We start from the raw sequence: 17,309 nt of genomic DNA, 5'->3' as shown, positions 1-17,309 counted from the left end.
TCTCATGTAAATCATTAAAACTCCTCCCAAGCCCTTCCCGTTGTATTCTAGTACATATTGTACTTACATATTACCTATTTTCAATGAATCAATTCAGGGAACTAAAGATTTACTCCCCTGGTTAGGAGGGAGGGACCATGTGTGGACAACATCTAGAAAATAGGGCTCTATAAATGATGTAGACAGGATCCACCTAAGCTGAATTCAGGTCAGGCTAAATGCTTAGCCCCAGCAGGGACTTCCCGCTTCCTTCCAGTCCTTACCATACATTGCTCCACGTCAGGGGAGGGACTGAAACTCAGGTAGGAATTAGGACCTCAACAGCAGCCAGGCACATTCATCCCTGAGAAGCTGGCAGCTGGCAGCAGAGTGCAGGAAAACAAGTGTTTCTGGCTCCAGTTGTAGGAAAGTTGTTGCTATTTTCAGTGGTACAATCTGTCCCTCTTGGTTTCTCTCCCTCATCTTCCTAGACAGACATCCATGGGAAATCAATCAGGCCTTAAGCACCATGACATGGAATCTGCTTTGTGCCAGCCTGGCAGCTTGCAGGTGTGGGGGAGCTGGCAGCCCAGACATAGAGAAAAACCTGGGCTGGACAGTGCAGAGAACAGCTTGCTCTGCCAGGGAAATCCCCAAATCAAATGGTGCCCTACCCAGCATCGATAGACCAAATGGTTTCTGCCACCAATAAAAAGTGTCAATGACCTGATGTCATGACACCATCAAGGTCTTCTTCTTTTTTGTTTCTGCTGATTTCTAACAAAAATAACATCATCAAGTGCTTAATTGGGGGGAGGATGCATTGATATTCCCAAGTGCCTAATATTTAGTCTAACATGGAAGCACAAAAGAGCCAGTGGGTAAATGAGGTTGTCATGCTTATTGAAGTATTGATATCTCACTGGTTTGTCCCGTCTTACCCATTCCTGCTCTCTTTGATCCTACTTAAACCACAGTCTGAAAAACGAGTTCTAGTCATTGGCTTTCACTTGCACTATGGCTCACTTAGATGTCAGTGTGTGTTTTCATGAGAAATTTGGTCAATCTGGTAGAATTTAGTAAATTAAAACAATTCTATCACCACTCTCGTTAAGCCTTGTATTTTATCTTAGGGGGCCACGGGCTTGTTTGATGCCTCTTGTCCTCATCCTTGTAGGACAATAATGAGTTAACTTAGGGAAATACAGAATAACAAGCCCTGGAAACCTGTATGAGCCAGATATGACGACAACCATCTGGCATCAGCCATTCCATGGCCATCATCTGTATCCCGGCTGTTTCGGAATCCCACAGAGTCAGTACTGAATACAAGCTTCTCACCAGCAGAGATGCTGGTAAATGTGAACAGATAAATGACATGGAGACAGGACATGCCAGGCTTCATGAGTCATACTCACAGGGGGTCCCAGAGCACCTTGAGGTCCCATGCTACCCGTGATCCCGGGAACCCCAGGAGCTCCAGGAATTCCCTAAAACAAAGGAAAGAAATGAAGAAAAGTGAACACTCAACATCCTCATGGATGACAGCCAGCTTTCAAGTCGGGATAACAAATATACCAGTATAGTACCTCTCGGCCTCACCACCAGGACTTTGGGATGCATTGCTCATTCTTGTTCCTCACTACCAAAAATGGGAAGACAATTTTTAGTCTCTGAACTATTGGTCAGGTGTGGTTCTATAGAATTCAAGCTTTCCTTATGCTTAATAAAAACTAAATGAGAGCCAGGTACTCATAGCTCAGGCTGGTAATCCTAGCTACCCAGGAAGCTGAGATCTGAGGATCATGGTTCAAATCTAGCCTGGGCAGAAAAGTCTATGAGACGTATCTGTAATTCATCAGCAAAAAAAAGCCATCATTGGAAATGTGGCTCAAGTGGTAAAACATCAGCTTTGTGAAAACAAACAAACAGACAAACAACAACAAAAAATACGAAGGAAGAGTGCCCTGGCCCTGTGTCCCCCCCCAATCTAAATTAATGCAGGTAATCTAAGGCACCATGACTCCAAAACACAAAATAGAATAATTCATCCATTTGAAATATTTTAAAGGGATTTTGGGAGGCTCTATATCAAGGGACAAGTCATTATACCACAGCAAAAAAAATTGATAAGTAAAAGGTCTGATGGAAGAAATCCCAAGAGAAATGAAATGTTACCTGAGTAATTTCTGGAATTACTTACAATTGGGCCTGGTGGTCCTGGGGGGCCTGAGGAACCATCCTTTCCAGGAAATCCCTGGAGAATAATAAAAGAATATCAAGTAAGTGGTTGCTTTACATGGTTTTCAGTATTTGGGGACTGGGAGTAAGTCCTGCCATTTGGTCTGGACTACTGAGGATTCATTGCTTTTAAACTCTCTATGAGAATTGTCCTTGGCAAGCCTTTTGTATCTATTGGTTCCATTAAATTATCCAATGTAAGAATTTGAGGTGTAAGAAATGGCACTTCCAAATACAAGCGGGAATTTGTTTCCAGAAAATGTTTTATTAAGTAAAACATAACAAACCAGAAAGAGAACCTATCCTTTTTAATTAATGGCTGGACCAAAAAGAAAAAAAAATGTACTACTACCCTTCATAACCTGAGAGACTAAGGCAAGGAAAGACTTCTATTGGGACCATGCTGTGTTAGAAGAGTGGTAGTATCTGAAACTGTGCAAGCCTCTGGGGGTCAGGTTGGAGGGAAATGTGGGGTTGACGGGAGTTTTGTCCTGTAATGATTTTTTACTTGGGTTCATTAAGTCTGTAATCATGGACTTAAAAATAGGGACACTGGGGCCGGGAGTTTGGCCTAGTGGTAGTGTGCTTGACTTGCATGCACGAAGACTTGGGTTCGATTCCTTGATACCACACACATAGAAAAAAGCTGGAAGTGGTGCTGAGGCTCAAGTGGTAGAGCTCTAGCCTTGAGAAATTCCAAGGACAGTGCTCAGGCCCTGAGCTGAAGCCCAGGAGCCCAGGACTGGCAAAAAAATAAATAGGGACATGCTTGCTTCCGATTTCATGTCAGAAGAATGTAAGACAGCAAATAATGTTCTTCATGAAAATATCTTCCCAAGTTATTGGTTATGTATATATGTTATTTTCATTTGAGTGTAAAAAAAGGTAATGCTGGGGGCCGGGAGTTTGGCCTAGTGGTAGAGTGCTTGCCTAGCATGCATGAAGACCTGGGTTCGATTGTTCGTACCATATACATAGCAAAAAGCCAGAAGTGGTGCTGTGGCTCAAGTAGTAGAGCCCTAGCCTTGAGAAAATCCAGGGACAGTGCTCAGGCCCTGAGCCCAAGCCCAGGACTGGCAAAAAAAAGAAAAAAGGTAATGCTGGAATAACTTAATTCTTAAATAGCTACAGCTCTTCATCAAAGCTGGATTGCACTTCCAAAGCAGTTAATATGACAGGGGACTTACAATCTAAATTTTACAAGTTCATAAAATTCTGTGAAAACACGAGCCCTTATTACAAGGGCAAACAGACTGTCACTGCATAGGGATCTGTCTCTTATGGGAATCATTCTTTCTCATCACAACAAACTCCTAGCTACCTGGCCCAACTGTCTTGTAACCTCTCTGGATCCTTTTTGGATACGTTTGCCACTTTTGCATATTTAAAAATCCATCTTCTTAGGGAGCCCTATCCACATTCACATAATCTTCCTCCCCCCACAGGGGTCAAGGAAAAGATGGTAAAGGTGAGGTTGGGTGGATATGTGATATGTGGGCAGAGGGAAAGAATGAGAGGGGTCACCTGAGGATGCGAGGTAGATGGGTAGGAAAAGTACTAGTGGGCATAGACCTTTCGTCATGCTCTCAGCCTCAGAACTCTAATGAGTCCTAAACCAAAACGTGGGTCCATTGCTTATTAACTACATTTTGCAGGTTTCATCATAATTAGGTAGGAGACACATAACCTTATGTTCTAGCCAAAGAAAGAAGCCAGTTCCAGTCTTGGCTTATGACACTTTTCTATGGATGATTCTCCACTTTCTTTCCCCGTTTTGCAGCCACGTTAGAGGCCACATGTTGAAGATAAGTGTTCCAAGACATAAAGACCCTGAGTTCAGAAAGGACTACATGGGATAGAGATTAGCTGTCCCTACTTCTCCACCCACTCTTGCTACAGTACTGGAATGTGAACAGTAATAAGATTTTATTTCCATTTCATTATTTTATGTTATAACATTTCATTGAATTGAGGTGCACTGCATTAAGTGACTTGGATTTTTAGCCTGATATCTGATGCTCATATATAAGCGAGTATCACAATCGTTTTACGATGGATTTGTTTTTCTACTTCAGTCAAAAAACAGAGCCAAATGTTGTGATGTATATCTGTAAATCCAGCACTAGAGAGACTGAGGCAGGAGGATTGTGAGTTTCAGCCCAGCCAGAGATACTTGAGGAGACTTGGTCTCAAAAATCAAGTTCCTCTCTCTCTCTCTCTCTCTCTCTCTCTCTCTCTCTCTCTCTCTCTCTCTCTCTCTCTCTCTCTCTCACACACACACACACACACACAAATCTTCCTTGTACCTACTACTTGAACAACATAAATTAATACTGATGACTGTTGAAAGAAATTAAAGGGAGTTTAAATGTAGCATGTCTAAGAAGACGAGAGCATAAAAAAAAAAAAACCAGATCATGTGAAAGACCTGAGAACTCTTCAGATCTGCCCTGGGGAGTGAGTAGCATGGTGGACTATAAAATCCTGAATTCAACCCCCTGTGCTGCCACTACACAGAATTAATTTATCCAGTCCAAAGAGAATAAGGCAGCCGGGAGTTTGGCCTAGTGGTTGAGTGCTTGTCTAGCATGGAAGAAGACCTCGGTTGGATTTCTCAGTGCCACATACACAGAAAAAAAGCTGGAAATGGTGTTGAGGCTCAAGTGGTAGAGCTCTAGCCTTGGGAAATTCCAAGGACAGTGCTCAGGTCCTGAGCTCAAGCCCAGGACAGGCAAAAAAATAAAAAAGAGAATAAGAAAACTTGTCGCTCCAGAGAGAGGGAGGGTGGGGAAGAAGAAAGGAAGGAAAAAAGGAAGAAAGAAAAAAAGAAGCAAAGGATTTTGATAATATATTCCTTTTCTTTAGACAAAATTTTGAAAAGAAAAAGGGCATATGGGTCTATAGTCAGTAACTTACTAACATGTTTTCACAGAGGGATCTTTTTAAATGTCATCTAGCACACAACAGAAGAACATGTACCATCCGGAGGTCAGGCAAGACACTGGCCATTGGTCTGTGTGCCGCTGAGAATGGGGCATGGCCACAGACCTCCCAGACTGTTTCAGGCTCAGCTTAGCAGGAAACCATCTTTGGAAGCAGACAAAAACGAGCTTCCTCACAGACCCAGGAGAGCCAGAACATTCTTCTAACACTTGAAAAGTGCATTGTTCCTGGGGAGATCTGCAGGAAATAACACATTTACACCCTCCCCCAGCAAGGTGGGAAGGAATGTGACAAAACATTCTATTTTCAGCCTCCTGCTGACATCCTAAGGATAGTGCTGGGAATGGCTTGATTGATAGAAACCCCGTCCTTTGCAGGGAAGGGGAGATGCTGAACCACAGCTCTGTGTTTCTATGGGAGGTGAGGAGGAAAGAGATTACTTATTCTAAGGTTCAGGCAGCTAGGGAGAGAGCATGTTGCTACTTCTTTTTTAGGAACTTTAGCTCTTCATTGTCACAGACTGAACATCCTCTTAGCACATCACTGGCACAAAAGAGATGATGATAAAGGCTTCATTTGAACAAAAGGAGGCTCCTGAAATATGAACTGGAGACAGAGTAGTGCTGAACTCTTGGTAACATGTGAGAAAGTCATCTCTTCTCAGACCCTCAGATACTATCTATCTATCTATCTATCTATCTATCTATCTATCTATCTATCTATCTATCTATCTGTATTGTTAGTGCTGTTGTTCATGGGCTTAAACGCTCTGGGCCTAGGTGCTGTTCCTGAGCTCTTCAGCTCAAGGCTACCACCCTATCCTTTGAGCCACAGCACCACTTCCAGTTTTCTTGTGGTTAATTGGAGATAAGAGTCTCACAGACTTTAGTCCTGGGGCTGACTTTGAACTATGATCCTCAGATCTCGGCCTCCTGAGTAGCTAGGATTATTCAGGCATGAGCCATGGCACCCTGTTCAGATTCTATGTTGATAAAAATCTTAGGAGCAGACCTATATTCATGTGTGGTTGATTGGTTGCTGAGTGACATGGAGAGAAAGCAGTAGGCTGATGGAGAAAGGATGGAGAAGAAAAAGCTATGTAGATACTGGGATAGCTCTGACTGCTCCCCTAGGGAGTCCTGAAGTGTGAATTACACATTACATTTTCTCCCCTCTTTATATGAGAATCCTTTTATACCAAAGTCACAAATTCAGTTAAAAATGGGGGAATAATTATATGTATTTTATAAGAAAAAATATTTGTCAAATTACAGCTCCATGATTTCATTTAATTGCAAAGATAATTGGGTACTTTGTAATCATTAATGGGTAAAAAAATAGCTTTCACTTTCCCAGTATTTCCTATAGTTGTAAGATTTCCATTCACATCAGCCAGCAAACAAGCTGAGAAGATACAGATTTACAGATTAAATATCTACATAAAAATTGGACACAACTAAGAAATGCAGAATTTAATATCTCTATAGAGATTTCAAGCAATTAGGCAATACAGAAATAGAAGCTTAATAAGCATAATATGAAATTTGCTGAACCAACAAATGTGTATTTTTTTTGTCAGTCATGAGGCTTGAACTCAGGGGCTGAGTACTGTACTTGGCCTTTCTCAAGACTAGGGCTCTGCCATTTGAGCCACAGCACCACTTTCGGCTTTTCCTGTGTATGAGGTATTGAGGAATTGACTGGGGCTTTGTGCATGCTAGCCAAGCATTCTACCACTAGGCCAAACTCCTGGTTCCCAAATGTGAATTTTTAAAGTCCATGAAATCAGCCACCCGCAAACAGGATATTTAATAATATGAGTATTTCTAGGTATTTTTTCTTTTTGATATTTCTACCTCAACATATTAATATACACCCACAGACCACATTTAAAATATTTTTTGCTATAAAAACTTGAAAGGATTTTCATAGTTTGGTTTTGAAAACATCTGGCTATGAGCAGATTATGAAGTAGAGACCAGCAACACAATCTAACTTTTTACCTTATAAATCAGTAATATTCCAATTAACTATCAAATATGCCTATGGCTCAAAATGGCAAAGCATGTGTCATTGTAGGCATTTCATTCAACATTTATTGACATCCATTTTTCACTTTTCCATCCTCTAGAACAAATATACGTGTTTTTTTCAGGACTCATATTTCCTTTCATAAGCTCTTTAAAACTTTGTAGCTCCTGTGTTCCGTGCTCACAATTTCTAAAGCATAAAAACCTACTAGTGTACCGCTAGAGTTGCAATTAACATTAAAATCAGAAGCTACCATACAGGTAGAGTCAGAATCTACCATTCATGTTTATGGAGCCCTTGGAAATACCGCACAGTATGAACTGACTAAGGGTATTTACTGACTGTGTTTTCTCTGAAGCCTGAAATGATATGCCACAAACATTAGGTTTGCATTTCTGGAATATAGCCAGTGATGAAGGTCTTTTGATTGGTAGTGAGGGAACTACAAATAGCCCACATCTGGAGAATGGTTGAGAGGGGAAGACTCAAGACTCAAGAAACCAGAAAAGCCCATGGTGTATAATCTCAACCCCATGGTGTGGCTCTTGACTGCTGCAATCAGAAATAACGTTGTTCCTTGTAGCAGTGAATTGAAAACAACCACTCCATTGAGAAACCAAGCAGCAAAACCCTACAAACTCTGCAAACACTGGCCCAGGATAGAGATCTAAGATTGAAATACCAGGTTGGGGAATTTTTTAGTAACACAAACACGTTCCAAACCTTATTTGTCAAGAATTCACTGTATGCACCACAAAATTAAGAAAAGTAAGGGAGAGAGGTGAGAATGTTGAAGAGGTGACAGTAATCAAGATGCATCACATTCATAATTCACTGCTTTGTTAAATAGCACCTCCTTTGTACAACTTCTGAAAGATAATACACATATATACATACATATATAGTGTATGTGTATATTGGCATATACATAGATATATTATAACATGACATATTTATATATAGTTGAAGAGGATGCATATATAATTATGTACATCTTTGTTATAACCAGAGAATCAAAACAAAATTATAAGAAGAAAACAGCAATGCTGTGCCAAAGAAATTGCTTAAGTCTATAACAGACTTCATACAAAATGTAGTTATTTTTCAGCTTTAGAAAGCTGAAATGGTAAGTTATTAAATCAGCCCTAACATCTTGCATACCTGAATCTCTGAGATTAAAGCCCAGAGACTTTTTGTGAAAGATTTTCTCATTCTCACCAAATCACTGTGTGATCTTGATTAAGATAATTTTGTGGAAGGAAAGAACAGTGTTGAAGCCAGAAAGATGGACTGAAACCTTGGTGTCAATTCTTCCTAGCTGGGAGATGTTCAGTTCTACTAACGTTCTGAACTCCATGATCTTTGTGAAATGGAGCTAAGAGCCTTGAACATTCAGAGTTCTAACAGTTAAAGAACAGAACACTTGTCAAGTACCTGCCTTAGTCAATACAGGATGGTAGTCATTGGCCATTTTCACTAAAATATTGGGTCAAATGTCAACTGAAAATAGTATCACCACTGTAAGTGAATGAGCAGACATTTTCCCATGGTTTTAAACAAAAATTCATCTAGACTTATAAAGTAGAAATCCAGGTCAGTCTCTTGTCTTCTAAATTCCTGTTCTGAAGGAGGAAGATGATCAATGGAAAATGATAAAAAAAAAATCTTAATATTTTCCAGAAAAATATAAAGAAAGAAATTTTGTGCCAGGCTGGGGTTTGAACTGGGTGCTGTCCCTCAGCTTCTCTGCTTGATCAAGCCTCTCATGAGCTCACTTGAGCTCTATTTCTGGCTCTCAATATTTTGTAAGTAGTTATAGGATGAATTACTCATCATCGCCTAACATTTCTCATAGGAATAAAATCCAAATAGTTGACTCAAGCTCAGTTTCACAAGCACAGTCAACATCAAACTCATTTTTGATGAAATAAGACATTCTTCACAATCTGACCTTTGTATACATGGAACACGCATACTTGGGACATATGTTTTAAACATTTCAAGATGGGGTCCAAATGTTTTCCCTTAAAACTCAACTTGCTTTCTCTTTAGAGTTATTGCATTTCTTTACAATCTTCCACAGTGCCTTAAATACCAAATCAGTGCATTTTCAGGAAGTCCTGACTTGTTAGGTTTACCTAAAAAATTGTGGATACTAATGATAAAATTGCATTTTTATGTTGAATTTCTTCTTGATATTCTTCATAGCAACCATAAAGAATCAAATATTTATTTATTTATTTTATTTTCCAATTGGGAAAAGTTAGTCTCGGAAACCAGAAATAACTGGCCCAGTGTCACATAGCCCAATTCTGGTGAATAGTGAAGTTTAGGCATTTCCCCACAGAGTTCTTCTGCTTCTCAGGACCGCACAAGTTCTAGGACTTAGAAGCAGAATCCTGTTTACCATGTTCATTTTTTATAGTGGAGGAAGGAAGGTTGTACCTAGGGTATGGAAATATAGGGATGGAGATCTGAGAGACAGAAACACTTCAATTTAAGCTAAATTTGAATACAGAAACTGCAACCCTCTGCACAAGGAGAAATTACTATTTTCTAAGTATTCTTCTCTCTCTTACCCTTTAGAAAACTAAATTAATATTGGGTGCCTGTCATATGTGTCTTTATTCTTAACTACTCAGGAAGCTGAGATTTGAAGATCATAGTTTGCTTGTTTATTTGTTTGTTTGTTTGTTTTTGCCAGTTCTGGGGCTTGAACTCAGGGCCTGAGCACTGTTCTTGGACTTTCCTCAAGGCTATCACTCTACCATATGAGCCACAGCACTACTTTCGGCTTTTCTATTTATGTGGTACCAAGGAATTGAACCCGGGTCTTTCTACAAGCTAGGTAAGCACTCTACAACTAGGCCAAACTCCTGGCCCCTGACGATCACAGTTTTAAGCTAGTCTGGACAGAAAAGTCCACAAGATTCTTATTAATCATCAACTTGGTCACTAAAAAGCCAGAAGTAGGGGTATCTCAAGTAGTGGAGTACTAGTTTTAAGCAAAAAGGTTAAGGAAAACTGCCCTAATACTAATACACACACACACACACACACACACACACACACACACACACACACACACACACACACACAACTGGAAAATAAACATAATTTAATTTTTTTCTACCTGGGATACCAGACAGAAAACAGACACTCTGGGAGCAAATGGCCCTCAGAACTAGAAATAAAGATTAATTTTCCTTTTTCCCCTGCTTATTTTACTTTTTTTTACTTTTACTTTTACTTTTTTTTGTTTTCACTTCATGTCTGTTGGTCTGTGTCACCTTGCCTATATTTTATGGTTTCCCTAAGATACACACACCATCTGTGTGTTCAGGGTAAAGGCTCAGAAATCTACCAAGTATCTGAAGAGTTCAAAGGTCACAGAACAGACTTCGAACTCCAAGACACCAAAGAAAGAAGAAAGGAGAAAAGAGTGAACTGACCAGATTTACAGCAGGAAAGAATGAGACAGGACTATTTTCATTGGAAGAATTTGAAATGCAAGCGAGAAACCTAACTGCATTTAACTGCTAACTGTGAGCTTATACTGCTTCCAAGAGGGTGGGCAGCTCTCTGCTCCATTGGCTCCCCAACCAGAAGCGGAAACTTGCTCCATGAAGAAGTCCAGCTTGTGCTGGACTGGATTTATGGCTTCAAGCCCAGAGCTGAATAAGAGCTGTCTCTTGGAGTCCAAGACTTCTTTTGGGAAAAGCCAGAATAAGCTAGAAACATTGGAAAAGATGCTTCGTCTCTCTTTTTAAAGAATTATGTGCAAAGGCCTTTTACCTTCTAGACATGTTCAGGAATACCAGGCTCCCTTTCCCTACATTCATGGTCAAGGTGATGGTGAAAGGTTTGGGCTGTGTGTTTCTGCTCTCAGGAAGAGAAACGTGCAGTGAGGAATGGCCTACCCCTGGACAGCACAGCCCACCACTACTGACTCTCAGGGCTGGGGGAGTGAGAAGCACTGGCTAGTCATTTACTCCAGTCTACTCTGAAGCTACCGCCTTCTCTGCCTAGTGACTTCTGCTTACTCAGGGCCAGAGGAAACAAACAAAGGCACAATACCATTAAGGAATTTAAATGCACAAAGTGGTTGAATGTTAATTTTGCCTTTTTTATTCCCTAGATAGTTGGGCTAATTTCTGGAGTGCTCCTGATGGGACTTCCCAGTCATTTACACAGTGAGTCCTATCACTCTTCTTGCTTTCGGACTATTGTATGTCATGGTTATTGGTGTTATTCTTGGTTTTCCCGACCTAAGGCAGAGCAGGAAGAATCGGAGGTATTTGTGATATTCGGGGTGATTTTCATCCTATATCTGTCTACCTCTGTTAATGCTGGCCTGGAGCTAAGTGACTTTGAACTGTTTTAGACTTTTACTATCCTTAAGTCGTCAGATCATTGGACTAAACAGACCATAACTTTTTTCACCTACATAACTTTTTTTTTCACTTCTTTCTCTTACCTTCTCTACTATCTCTAAGAAAACCCAGTTGATTTTTTTTTCTGGCCCAGAGGAGTAGGCATGATCTAGATCCTGTCCTATAATTTCATTTCCTCCAGATCCGTGGTCTACGAATAACTGACTTTTGCTATTGACATTATCTCCTATTCTAGATTCTTCTCTGCTGGTATTCATTGGAAACTTCTTTCAGGTGGAGGATAGTAAATGGTGCATTATCACAGTACATGTGTATATACAAAATTAAGATGTGGCTGATTGATTAAAATAAGTGTGTGTATGTGCGTGTGTATGTATGTGTGGGGGAAGGGGGTTTTCATGCTCAAGAGGAGCGGCTACAGTATGTAGTTCGGGGGCACCATTGTTTTAATTGTTTGGCATTATCTTAACTTATACCCTGGAATAATATTGCCTTCAAATAACTTTCCTAAAACAATTATCACAGGATTCCTATATGTAATAATACGCGTAATCTTATTTCCTCTAGCAGTAAGATGTATATTTGCATATTACTCCATTCTTAATTGAAGACATTTCCAAAGCAGGAATCTGACACACCTTCAAAGCTTTACTCCAACACTCAGGGAGAGAGGAAAGTTAAATCCAGTAATAGATACCTTATCAGTATATTATACTGCTAAGACTTTTAATCTTATCAAGGAATACAAAATGTGTAGAGGAATAGCAAAATATTTATTTAAAAAGTATCTGTGTGAATAGATTGATTTTTGAAAGAAAGAATTCCAAAACCCAAAGATTCAAATATTAATCTGACATGATTTGGAGTTCTTGGCTAAGACTGGACTCTACACATAGATAAATCAAACAAACTCACTCAACCAAATCTTTAAACTTAAAAAAAAAATAGCTTCAGGAATCTAGGTGTGCAACCACACAGGGTCTCCGCCTAAACTTTCTGCCAAAACATACAAACATACTTTCAGACACTCCTTCAACATGTACAAGAACCTTACATAAATTTAATTTTCAGAAAATACCTTCTTCAGATACTCTTACCTAAATATGCTTTACAGATTAACTATATTTAAAGAACAGAGACTACACTGAGATTTTACCCAGATGTAAGTTTGGTATAAAAATAAATAAATACTGTAGTTGAAGGGATTTAAGGCCCATACCTAACTTCCACAGAAAATTCAATTTCCATTCTGGAGTGACATTTTTATCCTGAGCTAAAGACCCAGTTTTTAGTAGACAGTGAATCTTCCAGGCAATTTTTTGCTATCTTAATGGATAAGTGGTATGCAGTAAATTACATGTCACATAGCTTTTCAGATTGACTCTAAATGATTGTCACACCCTAAAATTCAATCTTAAGAACAACCAAAAAGCTTCCCACATGTTTATATCAGTGATGGTTTAAGAAAGTAGCTCTTTCTTTTATTAAAAACTGTAATAACTCTTAATTATCTTCATGCCAAAGTTCAAATCTTTAGTCTTCAACCAAAAGATAGATGTTTTTACTTTTTGTGTTCATCTCTTCATTACATATTTTGAATGCTTTCTATACCTAAATATGAGTAAATGCACACATGTATACACAAACACATAAACACATAAAGCAGTCTTTATTTTTTGTTTTGTTTTGTTGGTTGTGGGGCTTGAACTTGGGGCATGGGCATTGTCCCTGAACAACTTTGTTCAAGGCTAGCCCTCTAACACTTTGAACAACAGCACCACTTATGATTTTCTGATGGTTCATTATAGATAAGAATCTCATGGACTTTCCTGCCCAGGTTGGCTTTGAACCATGATCCTCAGATCTTGGCCTGCTGGGTAGCTAAGAAGCATTCTTTTTTTCTATTATGTATTTCCTATTTATATTAATTGTACAAAGTAATGGTTTTTTTGACAGTTCCACATGTGTATGTAAGATCTTTAGTAATTTTTCCCTTTTCTATTAGTGTATACTAATTGTACAAGGGGGTTTCATTGTGAGATTTCCGTACCCAGCATTCCTATTTTCAGCCCTATACTGGGTGCCACATTGGAAGTACCAATATTTTATTCACTTCCCATCCTTTATATATGCATTTGTTTCTGCTTACAGTAGCTTTCCTTTCTTCATAAGTGGCTACCTCTGTTTTCCAATCAAGAAAGACAGGGCCTAGATGGTATCTTCTCTGGGAAGTCGGGCTTTCCTGGTATCCCCAATCCTGAATGTCCATGTTTTTTGTTCTCACAGGGCTCTCTGATCCTCATGGTACAAGATAATATAATAACTTACTTAAGTTTCCTCTCAAATAAATGAGATGTAGAAAATAAATGGAGATTTCTTTATGAGCCATCCTAATTAAATTCCGATATATCTCTTGTTTTAAATTCCAATTTGTGCTTTGGGAAGAATCTACTAAACCAATGTTTGCAAACTCAAAGCATATTGAAGTTTGGGAGCATTCAGAAAGGGGTGCTACCAATTTAGGGAAATTTGACGAAGGTAATGAAGGTAGAAAGCATTAGGGAAGGTAAATAGACATGGCATAAGCGGAATGTACATCGACAAGAATGAAGCTGTTTACTTCGTATCATACGAACCAAGAGCAGAATAACAATGAGAAGTCTACTTTAGTAAGATTAGCAGGTTCTTACCCTCTGGCCTGGTGAGCCATCACGTCCTGGGGAACCCACACCACCAGGGACACCCTAGGTTGAAGAAGTACAGAAAGAGTCAGGCGTACATATAAGCCTAAAGGGAACCTGCTGTGACAGAGATAGTAGATTCAGAAGTTTTTCCTGGGAAAAGAAATGTCTACCACCTGGGCTCACCCTGGAAGTCTAAGTGTTATTTCCAAAAGGGACTTGGGTAAATGAACATAAACATCTTTTACCCGGAAGTCAATGTCAAGGTCATAGTTGACTTCAGAAGCCATACCCTTTTGTTCTTGGCAAATCTGAGAGCAATAGACTAAAAATAGAAAGAAAAAAAAAGTAATACCTGCGAACCAGGAAGACCAGTGTCACCTTTTTCTCCTTTCTCACCTGGCATGCCCTGAATATGCAAAAGTAAACATAAGTAAGTTCTTAGTCTTCTCTTTCCCCCTTTGCCTGTTATTTTCAACGTTAAATTTCTTTCATGTTCACATCTTTACAGACCATATTTCATTGTTCACAAATGGCACTCCATCTATGTAAACATTCTCATGGGAGTAGACATTTATATTCCAGAACAGTTCCAGAATAGAATACACAACTCCATATGAAACAAGCTGATACTATAAATGCATGAAGGGTTAAATCTTTCAATATTATCTGTAGTTTAAATTTTAGAATCTCAGCTCTAAATTAATTTGGTTTGGGACAAAATAACATATGAATGGAAAAACAAAGACAGAATTTGTCAGATAGTAAGATCACAATAAATAGTTATTGTTAATATTATTAACTATGTAAAATGGCATATAAATGCTTCCTAAAATGTAAAGATAACACTGTAGGAAAATGTAGGGAAAATATTTGCCTAGAGGTCCTTGAAGAAAAAATGTGATAAAAGGACTTGATTGTTTTATATATTCATTAAAGAGTGAGTGGTTTTCTTCTTTAAACCTGGACTCTGATAATCATATTAATGAAAATCAGTAGTGAAGCAAAATTTACTTTTAATGGTGCAAAATAGCTTCTTAAATAAATGCAGCTGGGTAACATAGACCATTGAAACTCTAAAACCCAGGGAACTGCATTTTTATGCCAATTAAGGCTTTCATGAGGCTATCCCACTCACAAAGAATTCAGTCCAATAAGAAAATGGCCAGAGGTGCTAAACCCTGCTTTCCTCCTTTAAACACAAAGCTCCCCACACTTGAACCAGCTTGATATAAGATTCTTATCAATGAGTAAAACGGAGAGGCACAGCCAATGAACGAAATCTCAGTCAACTGTTACTTTCAAAGGACCGAGGCTGATCATGAAGGCAGGGAAGGTAAAAGTCGATTCTCTACAACATTATGGGAAGGGTGTAACAAGAAACCAATCTGGATATTGGCCCAACTCACAGGCATTCCTTGAATGGATAGACCACTTGGTCCTTGGGGTCCGGGGGGACCCTGAGGTCCTACAGGACCTGTTTCACCTCGTGGGCCCTCTGGTCCCTGGAAAAGCAAGAGAAAAAATAGACAACTTAGAAGTAAGCTAGACCCTACTGTATCCAAATGATATTTCTTCTTATGGCACTTATATTTTCTTATATTATTTTCCCTAAGGCAGGAAACACTCAAGGAAAACAAGACATTAAGCTCCAAATGATTTCCCTCCTAGGCAAAATACCATCAGTCAACCATAAGAATAAACACACAGAGATTGTTGCAGCCTTATTCTTCTGCTTCTACAAGTACAATTGTTGTGGCCAATTACACATGTAACTGGAAGCCCCCACCCCACACTTCTTAGCAAATTAAGAAGGTAAAAGTGTTTCAGGACCACCCTCTTAGTTTCACCTTCCCAGGGGAACCAGATGAGCTGTATTCTCCCCCTCTTCATGTAGGTTACACCAAAACAAGGTTCAAAGGCATCCTTTCAACTCGAGCAAAAACATCACTTCTACAGTTTGGGCCTTGTTTTGGTTTGAACCATATCACTTCTTCAATATTAAACTCAGAAAATCTGTTTATGCTCAACTTCTTTCCTGTTTCATTCTGTGATTCTACCTAACATTATTCCTTTATTAAATTAAGAGCTTTATGGTGAAAACCATGTACTCTGTGTTTAAAACACATGCATACACACACACACACACACACACACACACACACACACACGGGTAAACATATTTAGTGGCTCAAATATTTATTTGGTGTGGTGAAAACATTCAAAATGCTTTCTTCTGGCTTTTAAAAATATGGAATGCATTATCATCTATATACATATATATTCACACTACTGTCCAATACAGTGAAATTCACTTGTCTGGCTTGAACTAGTTCCCCAAATTTTGCTCCTCCTTTCTGCTGCCTCATTCTCCTGAGTCTCTTTTAACCACTGTTTTGCTTTCAACCCCCCCTTTAGCAACATTTTAGCTTCTATCTATGAGTTAAATCATATGGTGTATATTGTTCTGTGTCTGCCTTATTTCTTAATAACCATTCGTTTCATCCATATTGTCACAAATGACAGATGTCCTCCTTTGTATAGTTGAATAATGTCAAACTACACACACTTATACACACACACACACACACACACACACACACACACACACCCATATACACCACATTTTCTTTACCATTCAGGTGATGGATACACAGGTTGTTTCCATTCCTTGCCTATATAAATAATGCTAGAATAAACATGGGTGTTCGACATATGAATCTCATTTCTCAGATGTTAACGTGAGTAACTTGGGTGTTATCTTAAGTGAAAGACCGGTGAATCTATTACTTGAGACAAACAATTCAGAAGGAAAAAGCACACTTGAATGAAGTAGAGATAAAGAATGAGTGCAGACTGAGTCTTATTATATTTAGGGCGTGTGGATAATTACATAGAAAAAGGTCAAGCAGGAACTGAACCAGAATGGATTTTAAGATACTTCAAGACATATTCTTGGGCAAGATTAGCAAAGAGGATGTGTTTCTAGAGCAAAAGAAAATGTAGATAAAATTAGATGAAAATTGGTAGGAAGGAGAAA

The 17,309-nt window shown here is 39.1% G+C and overlaps 1 protein-coding gene across 1 annotated transcript in view; it reads right to left on the bottom strand.

Annotated features, from left to right (window-relative positions):
• Col14a1 (collagen type XIV alpha 1 chain) overlaps positions 1-17,309 on the bottom strand; it is a 182,287-nt gene that overhangs the window by 25,600 nt on the left and 139,378 nt on the right. Inside the window, exons 38-42 of the mRNA XM_090339326.1 lie at positions 15,679-15,774; positions 14,625-14,678; positions 14,279-14,332; positions 2,183-2,236; positions 1,398-1,469 (exon numbers count right to left, since the gene is read on the bottom strand). Coding sequence (XP_090195452.1) covers positions 1,398-1,469; positions 2,183-2,236; positions 14,279-14,332; positions 14,625-14,678; positions 15,679-15,774 — 330 coding nt within the window. The remainder of the gene's footprint in view (positions 1-1,397; positions 1,470-2,182; positions 2,237-14,278; positions 14,333-14,624; positions 14,679-15,678; positions 15,775-17,309) is intronic.

Source organism: Megascapheus bottae, chromosome 9, assembly GCF_031878675.1.
Source record: "Megascapheus bottae isolate mThoBot1 chromosome 9, mThoBot2.hap1, whole genome shotgun sequence".
Classification (NCBI taxonomy): Eukaryota; Metazoa; Chordata; class Mammalia; order Rodentia; family Geomyidae; genus Megascapheus; species Megascapheus bottae.
This window is presented reverse-complemented; position numbering and strand designations above follow the sequence as displayed.